Genomic DNA, 13,204 nt, shown 5'->3' with positions numbered 1-13,204 from the left:
GCGAATGCCCTCTGGACGCTCCCCCTCCCTGCTGGGAGGCGGCAGGGGGTGTCAGCACCGGGTCAGCCGTGTCCTCTGCCTCCAAGGGTGCAGGCCAACCCTCTTCTCCAGAAGTCGCAGAAAAAGGCAACGCACACACGTATGTACACGTTTTGGGGTGTTTATAAGTATTAACGCAGAGTCCAATCCCCACAGCTGAGACATCAGGTTTATTGCTCAATGTAAAATGTAACAGATTTCTCAGATTATTATTTACTAAGTATCTAAAATTAGGATGCACACTACATTTGCACGGCTTCTTTTTCCCTGGAAAAAATTTTTAAATGGATGGTTTGTACTAAATCAAAAAAGTATCTTAGCATCAAGGAAACAAGATTCACATGTAAGTGCCTGGCAACTCCCCATGCTACGCTCAGGAGACCCTGGGCGGGAGCCCAGGTCCCAGACCTGACTCTTCAGAGTGCCCCCGCTCCCCTGCCCTGAGGCAGAGACAAGAAGGGCTGTGTTGTCAACCTCACAGGGCAACCGTGGGGAATGGAGCAATAAGGGGCGTGACGGAGCTCGGCAAAGCCGGGGGCGGCTGTGACATGTGACAGCGGTCACTGCTGGAAGGACAGGCCGCAGGCGCCTGGCTGCACACAGCTCTGCATTTTCGGATGGAGGAGCTTCTTCCCTCTGCACTGAGCGCCAAGGTCCCAAGCTGCCTCTTACCTCGAGGGTCATGACCACAAACTTCACGGTGTCCCTCTCCTTCTCAGGAGGAAGGTGCAAGTGGCCGGGCAGTCTGGAGAACACCAGCAGGTACTGGGCCAAGGCCCGGGCCAGAGTGGTCAGGGTCCGATACAGCACGGCATCCCCTGAAACAGAAGGCCTCCATGGGGGCAAGAGCCTTCAGCAGAGGCTCTGACCTCTGAAAGACAGGCAGTTGCCCCCCGGCCACGAGAATCTGATGGGAACTAAAGACATGGCTCCCAGAAGCACACGGGCACACAGCCCACCACCCCGTGAGACCAGGACCCACATTCCCGAGGCTGAGCCTGCGTTCCTCGCAGGCCCCGAGCTCGGCCACGTCAAGGAACGGCCAAGCAGCAAACACACCAAAAGACACGCAGAGCCAGGGCCCCGGTGCAGGTTCTCGGTGGCCTCTGTAAGTGCCTTTGGTGCATCCGATCGACAGTGTTGACTGTATTTTCACTCGGTACAGAGCGTGGCACTGGCTCTGCAGCGCTGTTTTAAAATAAGGGGACTTTGATTTCAATTACCAAAGAGATCGTCCAACTTGCTCCAGTAGGCGGTGGGCTCTGCCGGCAGGAACGGCTGGAAGACGTGGTGGACAGCGGGCAGCTGCTGAACCACACTGGCCACGCGGTCCAGAGTCGCCGTGCGAGCTGCTGCAAAAAGGGGGCTCTTCCGGCCCGCACAGATCTCACGCACGCCCAGGCCCAAGCACGGGGCTAGCAGGTTCAGGTTGAACTCCTGAATCGGGGCATTAAAGGTTCAACAATGCCGATTACGAGCTTTCAGTCGGGCAAGAGAAACACAGCAGAGAAGCAAACGTTTCTGAGATAACAGATTAGTACGCCACCCAAAACACTTGAAAGAATACCTTATTCTACTTCTGTTACAAATAAATGAACATCTCCATTTAACATATGATCGGTGAAGTGTATTTCTGGTCGCTTTTGGGTACTTTAATTTTAAAGAAATATTTTTTTTATGTCTTCAGATTTATTTGAAATCAAAGCTTTAATATGATGAAATTTTAATTGATGAAGATACACAATCAAGCTGATGTGCCATCCAGGAAACAGTGAAACACCAAACATCTCAATGTGTGAAAAAGACAAGTTGTGTTCAAAAGCAGCTGAAATAAATCAACGCAGTCGTACAAGTGCCACAAGTCTGATTGGAAAAACAGCATTTCATACGATACTGTTTCAATTTGTACTGTGCTTTGCCAACTTTTTAAAGCCATTTAAGGATCTTTTTGGCCAATCTTAATTTAGTTAATATTCAGAAAAGCACATGTCATTGTCAGCGACCAAAATCGACCCCTAGCCATTGCAGCTGAGCCTTTCTTTAATGCTGTTAAAAGTCTAATGAGCAAATTTGGAAAATTCAGTTGGTTATTAAGCAAATTTATCACTTATCAGCAAATCAGCTTTCACTGAAGGGCTCTTCAAATGAGTTTGGCAAACTGGTTTTGGGCCAGTTCTCCTGTTTTCCCCATGTAGCTCTTTCTTTCAAACTGAGGGAGGGTCAGTGCTTGGGAACATGTGGCTGCACCCTGAAGCTCTCTACGCCACACCTGCCGGTCCTTACCATCCCCCACGTCCCTGCGTCCCTCCCACTTGGCATATTTCCAGGCAGCACTATTAACACCTAAAGGTTTGGTGGCTGCTGGTCCCAGCAGGTCTGAGAAGGACTCTGCCAAGGCTGTGCCAACACCATCAAGGGGGCTCCGGCCCTCACAGCACCAGTCCAACAGCTGAGGACAGGAACATGGATGCCCTGCCAGGGCTCCTGGGCCAGCTCCGCACAGCAGGCCTGTGTGACACCTAGTGAGGGTGGTGGGCCTCACTGCACACAGTGGGGAGGGGACCCCGCTCCAGGTAGGGAGGGGCTTACTAACTTCCATAACATCATGAAAAAGTCAGTTAAATCAGGCACCGTGGCACCATCCCAGTACTTTTGCTCATGAGCACGAGACAAGCAATCAGAACTCATTATAACCTGAGGGAACCTATTTTCTTTAAATGCACAAAAAGGTGAGTTAAACACAATTCCCCTCCTTTTAGACTCTAACGTGGCTGAAATAACATCCTGTCCTGTCTGGGTTAGGGTCTCTGCTGTTAAGGCACAAAGGTAAGTGGTGCACATTGCTATCCGGTCACATGACAATGAAACACATCAAACACGTGTGAATAACAAGAGAAAGGGTTCCCAAGGGTCCCGCGGCTCCACTGTACCGAGTTCATCATGAACGCGTTCAAGTCACCCGGAGGGATCCGATTCACCAGCTCTGCCCCTTCCAGCAGTGCAGAGTCTGACCGCGTCCAGCACTGGGATTTAACCAGACGTAGGTACCAGTCCTGGGGAGGAGAAAAGGTGGATGACGGGAGGCGACTGGGCAGGCTCTCAAGGGGCTTCAACTTGACCGGATACACCTTGTTTCTTCTCCTACTGACCCTCATGTCCTGTCCCAGACCAAAGGACAAGTGGCCTCCCTGGACCATGAATACAGCTCTGGTAAAACTGGACGCTGTCACTGTGCGGGCTGCTCAGCGCCCCACAGCCCTTTCCCGTGGGAACGGGTACTGGCTGTGTCTTTGGACTTGCTGCTACCTGTCTGGACACCCTCTCCGCTCACCTGGCGATCGCTCCACGGTCCCTCAAACTCAGTGAAGTACTGAGGGTAGCGGGCCCACCTCTCTGTCCACCCCTCGTTGGGCATCGTGCTGATCACCTTCTACTGGGGGGTCTGCTTTGCCCTTCTCTCCCCAGGGCCAGTGCAGTGGAGGGGCTGAACAAACCATGCCTGAGAACAGTGGCCCGGACTCTGTTATCTACGCCTGGGCTGCTGGATTTTGGACTCCAAGTTCATATTTAAAATGAACTCTCTCCAGGAAAGGAGCACACCAAGGCCCCAAATGGCCCCAAATGGCCCCCGGCTCTGAGGTGTGAGCAGTGAGGGTGATGACAAGGTACCAGGTCCCCTGGGGTGGTGGGTCAATATGCAGCGGGTCAGCAGGCGTTAAGGAAAGGGAGACACGCCAGTTGGGCAGGCCGTGGCCACCCGTCTCCTGATTCTCCATTAATCACCGTGACCCTCAGCCCCTACTAATGACCCGAGTCAGCACTTCCTTTCTCACCCCATGCCCCCTGCTAGAAACCCAGGCTGGACCTCATGGGTCCTGTCGCTGATGTGACTGTGCCCATTGCTGGCAAGAAACAGGGCAGGTCAAGAGCCCTCAGGGGCTGTGCTGAGCGCCAGGACGTCCTGCCGCCTGAGCCACCTGCTGCAGAGGCACTCAGTGCCCCGAGGGGGCCTTGTGTGTCACACCCAGACGTGCTGGACACTTACTTTGTCAGGACTCACTGTCTCCAGTGCCAGGGGCCCGTCCCCGTCCAGCGGGTGGGGCGTGACCAGAGGAGCGGGGCCACGCGATGCCGGTGCAGTGGCGAGACGAAGCCTGTCCAGCAGGGAGTAGAGCCTTTGGTGTCTGGAATCCAATCACACACGGGTTAGGGCACAGCTGCACGGGAGGGAGCAACAGTGGCTCCTTACAGCGAGGCGACACGTTTGAAACTTCCTGTTCAGAGCTATTTCTCATCGACACTCAAGTCATGATGCAAATTCAGGCCCCAGTTCACTGGTAACAACCACAGTTTATGTCCCATAAGTATTTTTCAGAAATTTCATTTATACCCAAACACTGCAGCAGGCAACGCACGGCATAACAGCTAATACAGGCACTGTTTATCAACACAAAACGGACCACCTAAGATCCCAGTGCACAAAATCTCCTACTTTATCTCCCCACATATACAACCTATACCCATTTACATTCATTTCATAAAAGAATCACCTCTTCTGGCACAAAATATTTTTACCCCTCCTCGTCTGCCTGAGTAAGTCTAGGGTCGAAAATAGGGATCGCGTCGCCTCTCACCCCCTGCTACGAGAACAACAACTTCATGATGCAAATTACAACGTAAGTCACCCAGCATACTGACGAGTCACCTAAAGCCTCGTACTGCCCAAGTCCTACCCCTTCTCGGTTAAAGAAACCAGCAACAACTACTCTTAAGACTGAAGTCAGTACAGTAACCAGATTCTCTCTCACAAACGTTTTCCCTGCTGTGGAGGAGAGAAGATAAAGGCTTCTCTTCATTTATTTTGCAGTCACGGAAATACACTCATGTAACAGACATCAGGATTTCTGGCAAAGGCCTCAAAAACGCTTTGCAAACAAAATTAGGTGATAAACAGCCACAGAGAGACAAAATGTTGACAAGATGTAGAGACAATTCTCGCCGAGAACTAGGTAACGTCTCTCAGCTCTGCCAGGTCTTATTTAGCAATTAGATCACAGGCTTTGATTTTTGCTAAGACAGAGCTGATCGATGACTCATCGCAGATGGTGAGTGGAGGCCACAGGAACACCCGCCACCCTCACACAGCCACGGCGCATTATCGCGGCAGGGCTGACACTGCCAGCTGGTCCTCGCTGTGTACACGTTGAGATCCAACTGTGTTAATTTCGGAAGGCTCTCTCTCAAGGCCCTTCTGCAGTGAACCCACCAATACAGCACGCCAGCCTCTCATCCTGCGAGTCTGTGCCCTCGCAAACCCTAGTCTTTACACTCAGAAAGCAAGGAGCACCGGGCCCCGGCGTTACCTCTGCGCTAACCCGCTGCTCTGCAGGTGCTCCTGGATCCTGCTTAGCTCTTCCGCCGGCAGCTGGGCCGTGCTGTTCTAAAGCAGACAAGAACACGTCAGTGGGGTTGCAACGCACAAGAGTCAAAGTCACCTGTGCTCATTTACGGAAGATAAAGGGGCATGTCCGGCTCTGGTGGCAAAGGCGGACTAGAAGAAGTACAGGAAGCACCCATATCGGACACACAAGGAAGGACCAGCTCATCCGTGTTGCACGCTCCCCTCGGCGGCCACGTGAAGACTATCCCCGTGGGGGAGGGGCCAGCCAAGTGTTCCGCCTGCCCTGCCAGGTTTTCAGTAAAAAACGACATCCGTGTTTTCTCCCAGTACCTGTAAATTTGCAGCCAGAAGCATCTCCACCCGGCGACAAGCAAGGGTGTCGACCATGTGAGCCAGCACACGGAACGGAGTACACAAAAGCTTGTCCACGTACAGCGTCAGCACGGCGCCCGACTGGCTCAGGTGGATCCCTTCCAGGCACTGGAGGGTTTTCTTCAGCGCGGTGGGCTGCGGTTTGAGAGAAGGAGAGAAATAAGCGCAGAGGGTTCTGGCCACTGGCAAGAGCAGTTTAAAAATGCCAGCCCTCCACGTTTAAGGCAGAGAAAGCTGGCGGCAGCCGGCACCAGGGAGACTTACAGTTGAAAGATTTTCACAACGAGACTGAATTGCCTGGATGAAAAGGCCGCTGGCCGCGGAATTCCGATGGACAGCACTAATGAAGTCCTGCACAGGAGGCTCGTGGGACAGGCTGATCAGGTCCTGGACGTGGTTGACGATGAGCCACGCTAAGTGCTCCGAATCGTGCAGGTTCTGGCACTGAGGACAAGACAACGATGAAAGGCCATCTTCTAGTGGACGAGGCGAGAGCAGACACGAGCGCCGCAGAAAAGGCCGGAAGCGGTAGGAAGGAGAAAACCAACTCCGAATTATAATCCTCACTGAAAGTACTCAGTGTTTGAGCACCATGACTGATGAGGTGACAACACACTTCACAGAGCCGGCACCCGCAACTGTGCACCACAGCCGAGCTGTCCAAAGTCAGGCCCCAGGGAGGTGCGCCCCAGCGGCACAGCTCAGGGACACAGGAGGAGAAGAGCGTGGCCCAGGGCCGCGGGCGGTCTGGGGCACCTGAGAGCCCGGCGCCTCCCGAGGGCAGTGGGAACGGCGTGACCGGCCCGAGCTGAGACACGAGAGCGGGTGGTGCTCCCATCCAGGGCAAGCCCTGCCTCGCCCAGGCCTCAGTCCAGCCTCCTGACGGGAATTCTCCAGTTACCCTCGCTGCAGCTTTGTGACAGGTCAGTAGAAAAAAAGAATTTCCTGTAACTGTCAGTTTTGATAGATTTCCTGAATCCAAAATATGGATGGTTCCCATAGATCAAATGGATCTTAAGGGAAGAAGTTGCATGTAAGATTTATAAGGAAATGAGAAAAATACAGTTTTAAATTTTGGGTTGGCCAGAAAGTTTGTTCAGTTAATGAATACGTTGTTCAGTAAAGTTCTTGGTGGGACTTCCCTGGTGGTCCAGTGGGGGGTGGTCCGTGCTCCCAACGCAGGGGGGCCCGGGTTCGATCCCTGGTCGGGGAACTAGATCCCACATGCTGCAACTAAGAGTTCGCAAGCCACAACTAAGAGCTCGTGTGCCACAACTAAAAGATTCTGCATGCCGCAACTGAGACCCGGTGCAGCCTAAATATTAAAAAAAAAAAGTTCTTGGTGAAAATGAAACGTTATTATTATATTTTTTGTTTTGTTTTGTTTTGCGGTACGCGGGCCTCTCACTGTTGTGGCCTCTCCCGTTGCGGACCACAGGCTCCGGACGCGCAGGCCCAGCGGCCATGGCTCACGGGCCCAGCCGCTCCGCGGCATGCGGGACCCTCCCGGACCAGGGCACGAGCCCGCGTCCCCTGCATCAGCAGGCGGACTCCCAACCACTGTGCCACCAGGGAAGCCCGAAAATTGTTATTTTTACTTAAAGCCAAACAAACTTTTTGGCCAACCCAATACATATGTTGCCTTTTCACTGTAATTCATGACCCTAGGCAGGAATTATAAAGCGAGATAAATTTTTTGGCATCTGGTTAATGCTTAATACTTTTACTGTGGGATAATTTGATAGTATTAACTCATAAAATAAATATTTGTCTTAATTTTCTGTGAAAACAGCATTATATAACTATATCAAATTATTTCTCAAAAGTGGAACGAGTTAGAAAAACTATTTGAACATCAAGAATGTAAAGCAAGGGGCTTCCCTGGTGGTGCAGTGGTTAAGAATCCGCCTGCCAATGCAGGGAACACAGGTTCAAGCCCTGGCCTGGGAAGATCTCATATGCCGCAGAGAAACTAAGCCCGTGAGCCACAACTACTGAGCCCGCGTGCCACAACTACTGAAGCCTGCGTGCCTAGAGCCCATGCTCCGCAACAAGAGAAGCCACCGCAATGAGAAGCCTGTGCACCACAACGAAGAGTAGCTCCCGCTCGCTGCAACTAGAGAAAGCCCACGCGCAGCAATGAAGACCCAACGCAGCCAAAAATAAATAAATTTACAAAAAAAAAAAAAAGAATGTAAAACAAAACATGAATATTAACAAATTGCTATCATGGCAAAAAAGATCTCAACAAGTAGCTCAGGTGAAGGAGTCTACTCCTTTTCCAACGCGCTGCTGAGCGACAGCGGCCTTCATGGCACCATGTCTGCACCAAAGGAAGGCAGCACTTTCTATCAGCCTGGAAAAGGTATCAGATCCCAGTGAGAATGGAACAACGAGTTCTCTCTGAGTAATATGATTACAGATGTTATTTTCTTCTGTTTACTTATTTGGTTTTTGTAAATTTTTTTGTATTAAACAAGAGATGTTAGTTTTATGGTCAAAAATTCCACGGAAGTTATTTTTTAAAAGAATGTCATTCAAATAGGAATCTAAAAATGCAGCAATTAACATTCTAACACCCTTTCCACAGATTAAAAAACTTTTTTAATCAGAACCTCACTCAGTCAAACTTGTAACTTCTTTTTATTATCATTGTTACTCCATGGCGTCCCTCAAAACAACAAAGGCGCCCAGCACTGCGATTGGTGAAGAGCAAGTGATTCCCCACTGAATCTTTTACAGACAAACTTAAACTCCCAGGGCTGGACGCCAAGCCCGATTTCCAATTATACTTGGGAGCAGGATTCAACTTTAATTTTAGTCTTTCATTCTGGTGGAGTGACGGACGGTGGAAGTCAGTCTGTAGAAGTATCATCCGCGCGAGGTGTTTTCCAGCCCCCAACCCGCCCCTCCTCGCAATTTCAAACTTACGACATAATCGCAGAAGAGAATGAGAGCTCCTCTTCGTACTATTTCTCTATTGCACATTCCCAGTTTGGAAGCCACATCAGAATCCTCGTCCTCTCCAGACATCTGGGGACTAAGTGACTTCGTGCTGGACAGACTGCGTCTTCTAGAAGGAGCAACAGAAGCTCTGACAGTGTTTCTGTGATGACAGCCGGTTTATTTTCAAAACACTGAAGATGGCTGTCGTTTAGTACCAGTTCTAAAGCAGACAGTTACTTTAAATACTGCCACATCAGAATGATGTGTAAGAGCTACTCTCAGTGATCTGTTTCTGAGCTATGATAAAGCACATATGGAAAGCTAAAATAAACAGAGGATCTAACAGGCAGAAAATTTAAATGCTTGACTGAAAGGCAAAATCCACCACAAAGTTGCACATTCAATCAGCGCTCTTATCTCACTGGCTGTGTCTGATGGCAGAGCTATTGCTTTTGAAATTTCTGGTTTTAGCTTGCTACGAAAGCCGTCAAGTGACAGAAGAAAACCTTTGCATTTCCATACTTTACTCTTCAATTACCAACGAAAAGTTACAACCTTAAGCATGCCCACAGCGTCTATGCTATTATGGAAACCCTGTATAAAAGCATTGATGCAAAATTAATTCCCCACTAGTGAAGGTTATTTCACTTCATCTTTACTTCTTCTCACCTTGTCTTTTTTCTTTCTAAGGAGATGAGAATCACAAACTTTGGGACTCTCAGTACTGGCCACAACTCTTAAAACACAGTAGTTGCCATGCTCACAAACAGCCCTCTGACTTGAGGGTAAGACAATCCCCTCACCTCAGCGGCCAAGAGCCTACAAGTCTCTGCTAAGGCTTAGGGGAGACGAAGATGACACCAGGACTAGAATATTCTGAAATGTGTCAACTCTTCCTGTTAACGCCTCAGGATTTAGAAGAGAATTGTTTAAAAACTTCTATCACGACAGAACATGGATCAGTGGTTACCGAGGGAGGGGCAGGGGGAGGGGGTGGCTGCACTGGGACAGGAGGGAATTCTCTGAAGCGATGATACTGGTCTAACTCTTGATTGTTGTGGTGGTGACCTGACTATATCGGGTACAAAACAGTACATTCTACTGTACTGTAAGTTATATGTCAATTAAAAACTAACAAAAAACCTTTCCTTTCTCAGTCAGCCCTCCTGCCAGTCCCAACATGACTTACATTCAAGCTGCAATTCTGTGTTTGCAATAGCATAGCTATAGGGGAAAAAGCCTCTGAAAGAGAAGGGGAGAATTTGCAGTTCAAATATTAGCAGTGGACACAAAGAAGGTCCAACGTCAAGCCAAATTTAGTCCCAGTTTGTAGGAGGGCAAGCCCCCAAGACCTCAGGACAGACACTGCCAGCTACTGATAGCAAATGAACTTCCCAAATAAAAGATGACTGCGTATGCAGGACCCTAACCGTCCACCAAAAGGTAGGACAGGTAGAAAGCAAATCATAAGACTATGATGATCTAATCCCCAAAATAAGAAGCAGACAAAAACAGACCCCACTGTGGCAACCATGGGTACTTCCAGGAAGTGTGGTCTGGGAGCCCGTGCTCATCTGAGAGCCAGCGCTGAGCTGCATACAGAACCTCTGTAACAATTGATAGAGCAGTTCTATATCTGCTGAGTACACATATAGAAAATAATGACTTGTACTTTGTATTCCAAACTTCTAGTAATTCGTTTTTATTATCTTTTGGAAATAGACACGCTCATGATCAAAACCAGACAAGGACACCACAAAAAAAGAAAATCACAGGGCAATATCCTTGATGAACATAGATGCAAAAATCCTCAACAAGTTATTAGCAAACTGAATTCAACAGTACATTAAAAGGATCATATACCATGATAAGTAGGATTTATTCCACGGATGCAAGGATAGTTCAGCATCCATAAGTCAATCGATAAAATACATCATGTTAACAAAATGAAGAATAAAAAACATGATCATTTCAATGGATGCAGAAGCATTTGACAAACGTCAACATCTATTTATGATAAAAACTCTCAATAAAATGGGTACAGAGAGAACGTACCTAAACATAATAAGGGCCATATATGACAAGCCCACAGCTAACATCATACTCAATGGTGAAGGGCTAAAAGCTCTTCCTTTAAGATCAGGAACAAGACAAGGATCCCTACTCTCGCCACTTTTATTCAACATAGTATTGGAAGTTCTAGCCAAAGCAATTAGGCAAGAAAAAGAAATAAAAGGCATTCAAGTCAGAAAGAAGTAGAATTTTCATTACTTACAGATGACATGATACTGTACATAGAAAACCCTAAGGAGTCCACTAAAAAACTGTTAGAAGTAATCAATGAATTCAGTAAAACTGCAGGATACAAAATCAATATACAGAAATCTGTTGTATTTCTATACACAAATAACAAACTATCAGAAAGAGAAATTAAGGAAATAATCCCATTTACAATTGCATCAAAATAGTAAAATACCTAGTAATAAATTTAACCAAGGAGGTGAAAGAACTATACACTGAAAGACACTGATGAAAGAAGCTAGAGAAGACAAAAATAAATGGAAAGATATTCCATGCTCATGGATTAGAAGAATTAATATTGTTAAAATGTTCATACCACACAAAGCAATCTACAGATTCAATGCAATCCCCATCCAAATTCCAATGGCATTTTTCACAGAACTTGAACAAAAAATTCTAAAATTTGCATGGAAACACAAAAGACTCCGAACAGCCAAAAGCAATCTTGAGAAAGAAGAACAAAACTGGAGGTATCATGCTCCCTGATTTCAAACTATACTACAAAGCCACAGTAATCAAAGCAGTACAGTGTTAACATAAAACCAGACACACAGATCAATGGAACAGAAAATAGAGAGCCCAGAAATAAACCCACACTTATATGACACTTTCAGCTAAAATAGGTGAAAATAATCGAGTTGGGGGACCATGCATGCACACATGTCTGTTAATGTGTGATAGTGGGCAAGTTATTTAACTTCTCTGGGAAAAGAAGTTTCCTTGTCTATAATATACATGCATTTTAATAACTTATCATAATGGAAGGCCCACAGAACAACATCTGGCACTTAATGCTATATAAGTGCTAGTGATCTATATATAAAAGGTCTTTACCAATACATTATTATTATTTCTATTATCAGGGTAATTAAATCACTAACTCATGTTAGTGCTGGGGACACTATGAGGGCCCTTGTGGGAATTATGATCTAGAGGGAGAGATATTAACCAAATTATCACACAAATAAATGTCAAATTACAGTCTCAACACATGCCACAAAAAAGAGGCAAAGGTTGGGGTAAGAGCAGATAGTGAGACTTCACCAATCAAAGAGAAGTCAGGAAGGATTCCCTGAGGAAATAATGACTGAGCTGAGAACCCAGAATCAGTGAGTTTCCCATATCTGCTAATATATGGAGAGAAATCAGGAAAATGTAAGTTGAACTATAAAAAGCTGGCAAAAAATAAATCAATATCATAAAGCCAATGTCTGTCCCTTAGATCCCATCTGCTCTTGCCAACTCTAGGATAACGCTCTCTTCTGTAAGGGGTCACCCATGCCATTCGTTCTCTCATCTAGAAACTCTCTCATGTCCTCATTTCCCGTGTCTCTGTTTCCCTCCAGAGCGAAACTCCTCCTAACCGTTGTGTAGAGCTGCTCTCTAAATGTCCCTCTTTCGTCATTTTTTTTTCCTTAACTCTCATTTTGAAAACTTTCAAGCTGATATAAAAGCTCAAAGAATAATTCAGGGCTTCCCTGGTGGTGCAGTGGTTAAGAATCCGCCTGCCAATGCAGGGGACACAGGTTCGAGCCCTGGTCCAGGAAGATCCCACATGCCGCAGAGCAACTAAGCCCGTGCGCCACAACTACTGAGCCTGCGCTCTAGAGCCCGCGAGCCACAACCACGGAAGCCCGCGAGCCACCACTACTGAAGCCCACACGCCTAGAGCCCGAGCTCCACAACAAGAGAAGCCACCGCAATGAGAAGCTCGCGCACCGCAACGAAGAGTAGCCCCCGCTCGCCACAACTAGAGAAAGCTGCGCACAGCAACAAAGACCCAATGCAGCCAAAAAAATAATAATAAATAAATTTATATAAAAAAAAGAATAATTTAATTAACAGCGACATACTCTTCACCTAGATTCAACTACTAGTAAGTCACCACCTTTGCGCTCAGGCACGCACGCCACACACATGCACGTGCTCCACACATACACACATACCCTACACACACTCGACACTCATGCACACTGTACACACACGCAATTTGGGGGGCTGTACCATTTGAGAGTAATCCGCAGGTCAAGAGACTGCACCCCTAAATACCTCAGCAAGTGTGTCCCCTAAGTACTACTCATAACCAAAAGCAACAAGTTATGTAGAGCTCACATTCAAATGTAGCTTGTTGACCCAATAATGTCC

General features: G+C 47.6%; 1 protein-coding gene across 3 annotated transcripts in view; it reads right to left on the bottom strand.

The window, feature by feature from the left end:
* Positions 1–13,204, bottom strand: part of HTT (huntingtin) — a 136,798-nt gene that overhangs the window by 19,653 nt on the left and 103,941 nt on the right. For all 3 annotated transcript variants that reach the window (XM_082838801.1, XM_082838802.1, XM_082838803.1), the window contains 8 exons: positions 8,744–8,885; positions 6,077–6,256; positions 5,771–5,947; positions 5,403–5,479; positions 4,085–4,223; positions 2,970–3,092; positions 1,263–1,476; positions 712–857 (listed from right to left, as the gene is read on the bottom strand). In XM_082838801.1, the coding sequence (XP_082694927.1) occupies positions 712–857; positions 1,263–1,476; positions 2,970–3,092; positions 4,085–4,223; positions 5,403–5,479; positions 5,771–5,947; positions 6,077–6,256; positions 8,744–8,885 (1,198 nt within the window). The remainder of the gene's footprint in view (positions 1–711; positions 858–1,262; positions 1,477–2,969; positions 3,093–4,084; positions 4,224–5,402; positions 5,480–5,770; positions 5,948–6,076; positions 6,257–8,743; positions 8,886–13,204) is intronic.

This window comes from Leucopleurus acutus (genome assembly GCF_964270905.1).
Source record: "Leucopleurus acutus genome assembly, chromosome: 4".
NCBI classification, from domain to species: Eukaryota; Metazoa; Chordata; class Mammalia; order Artiodactyla; family Delphinidae; genus Leucopleurus; species Leucopleurus acutus.
Note: the sequence above shows the minus strand (reverse complement) of the source record. Positions and strands in the feature narration are given on the sequence as shown.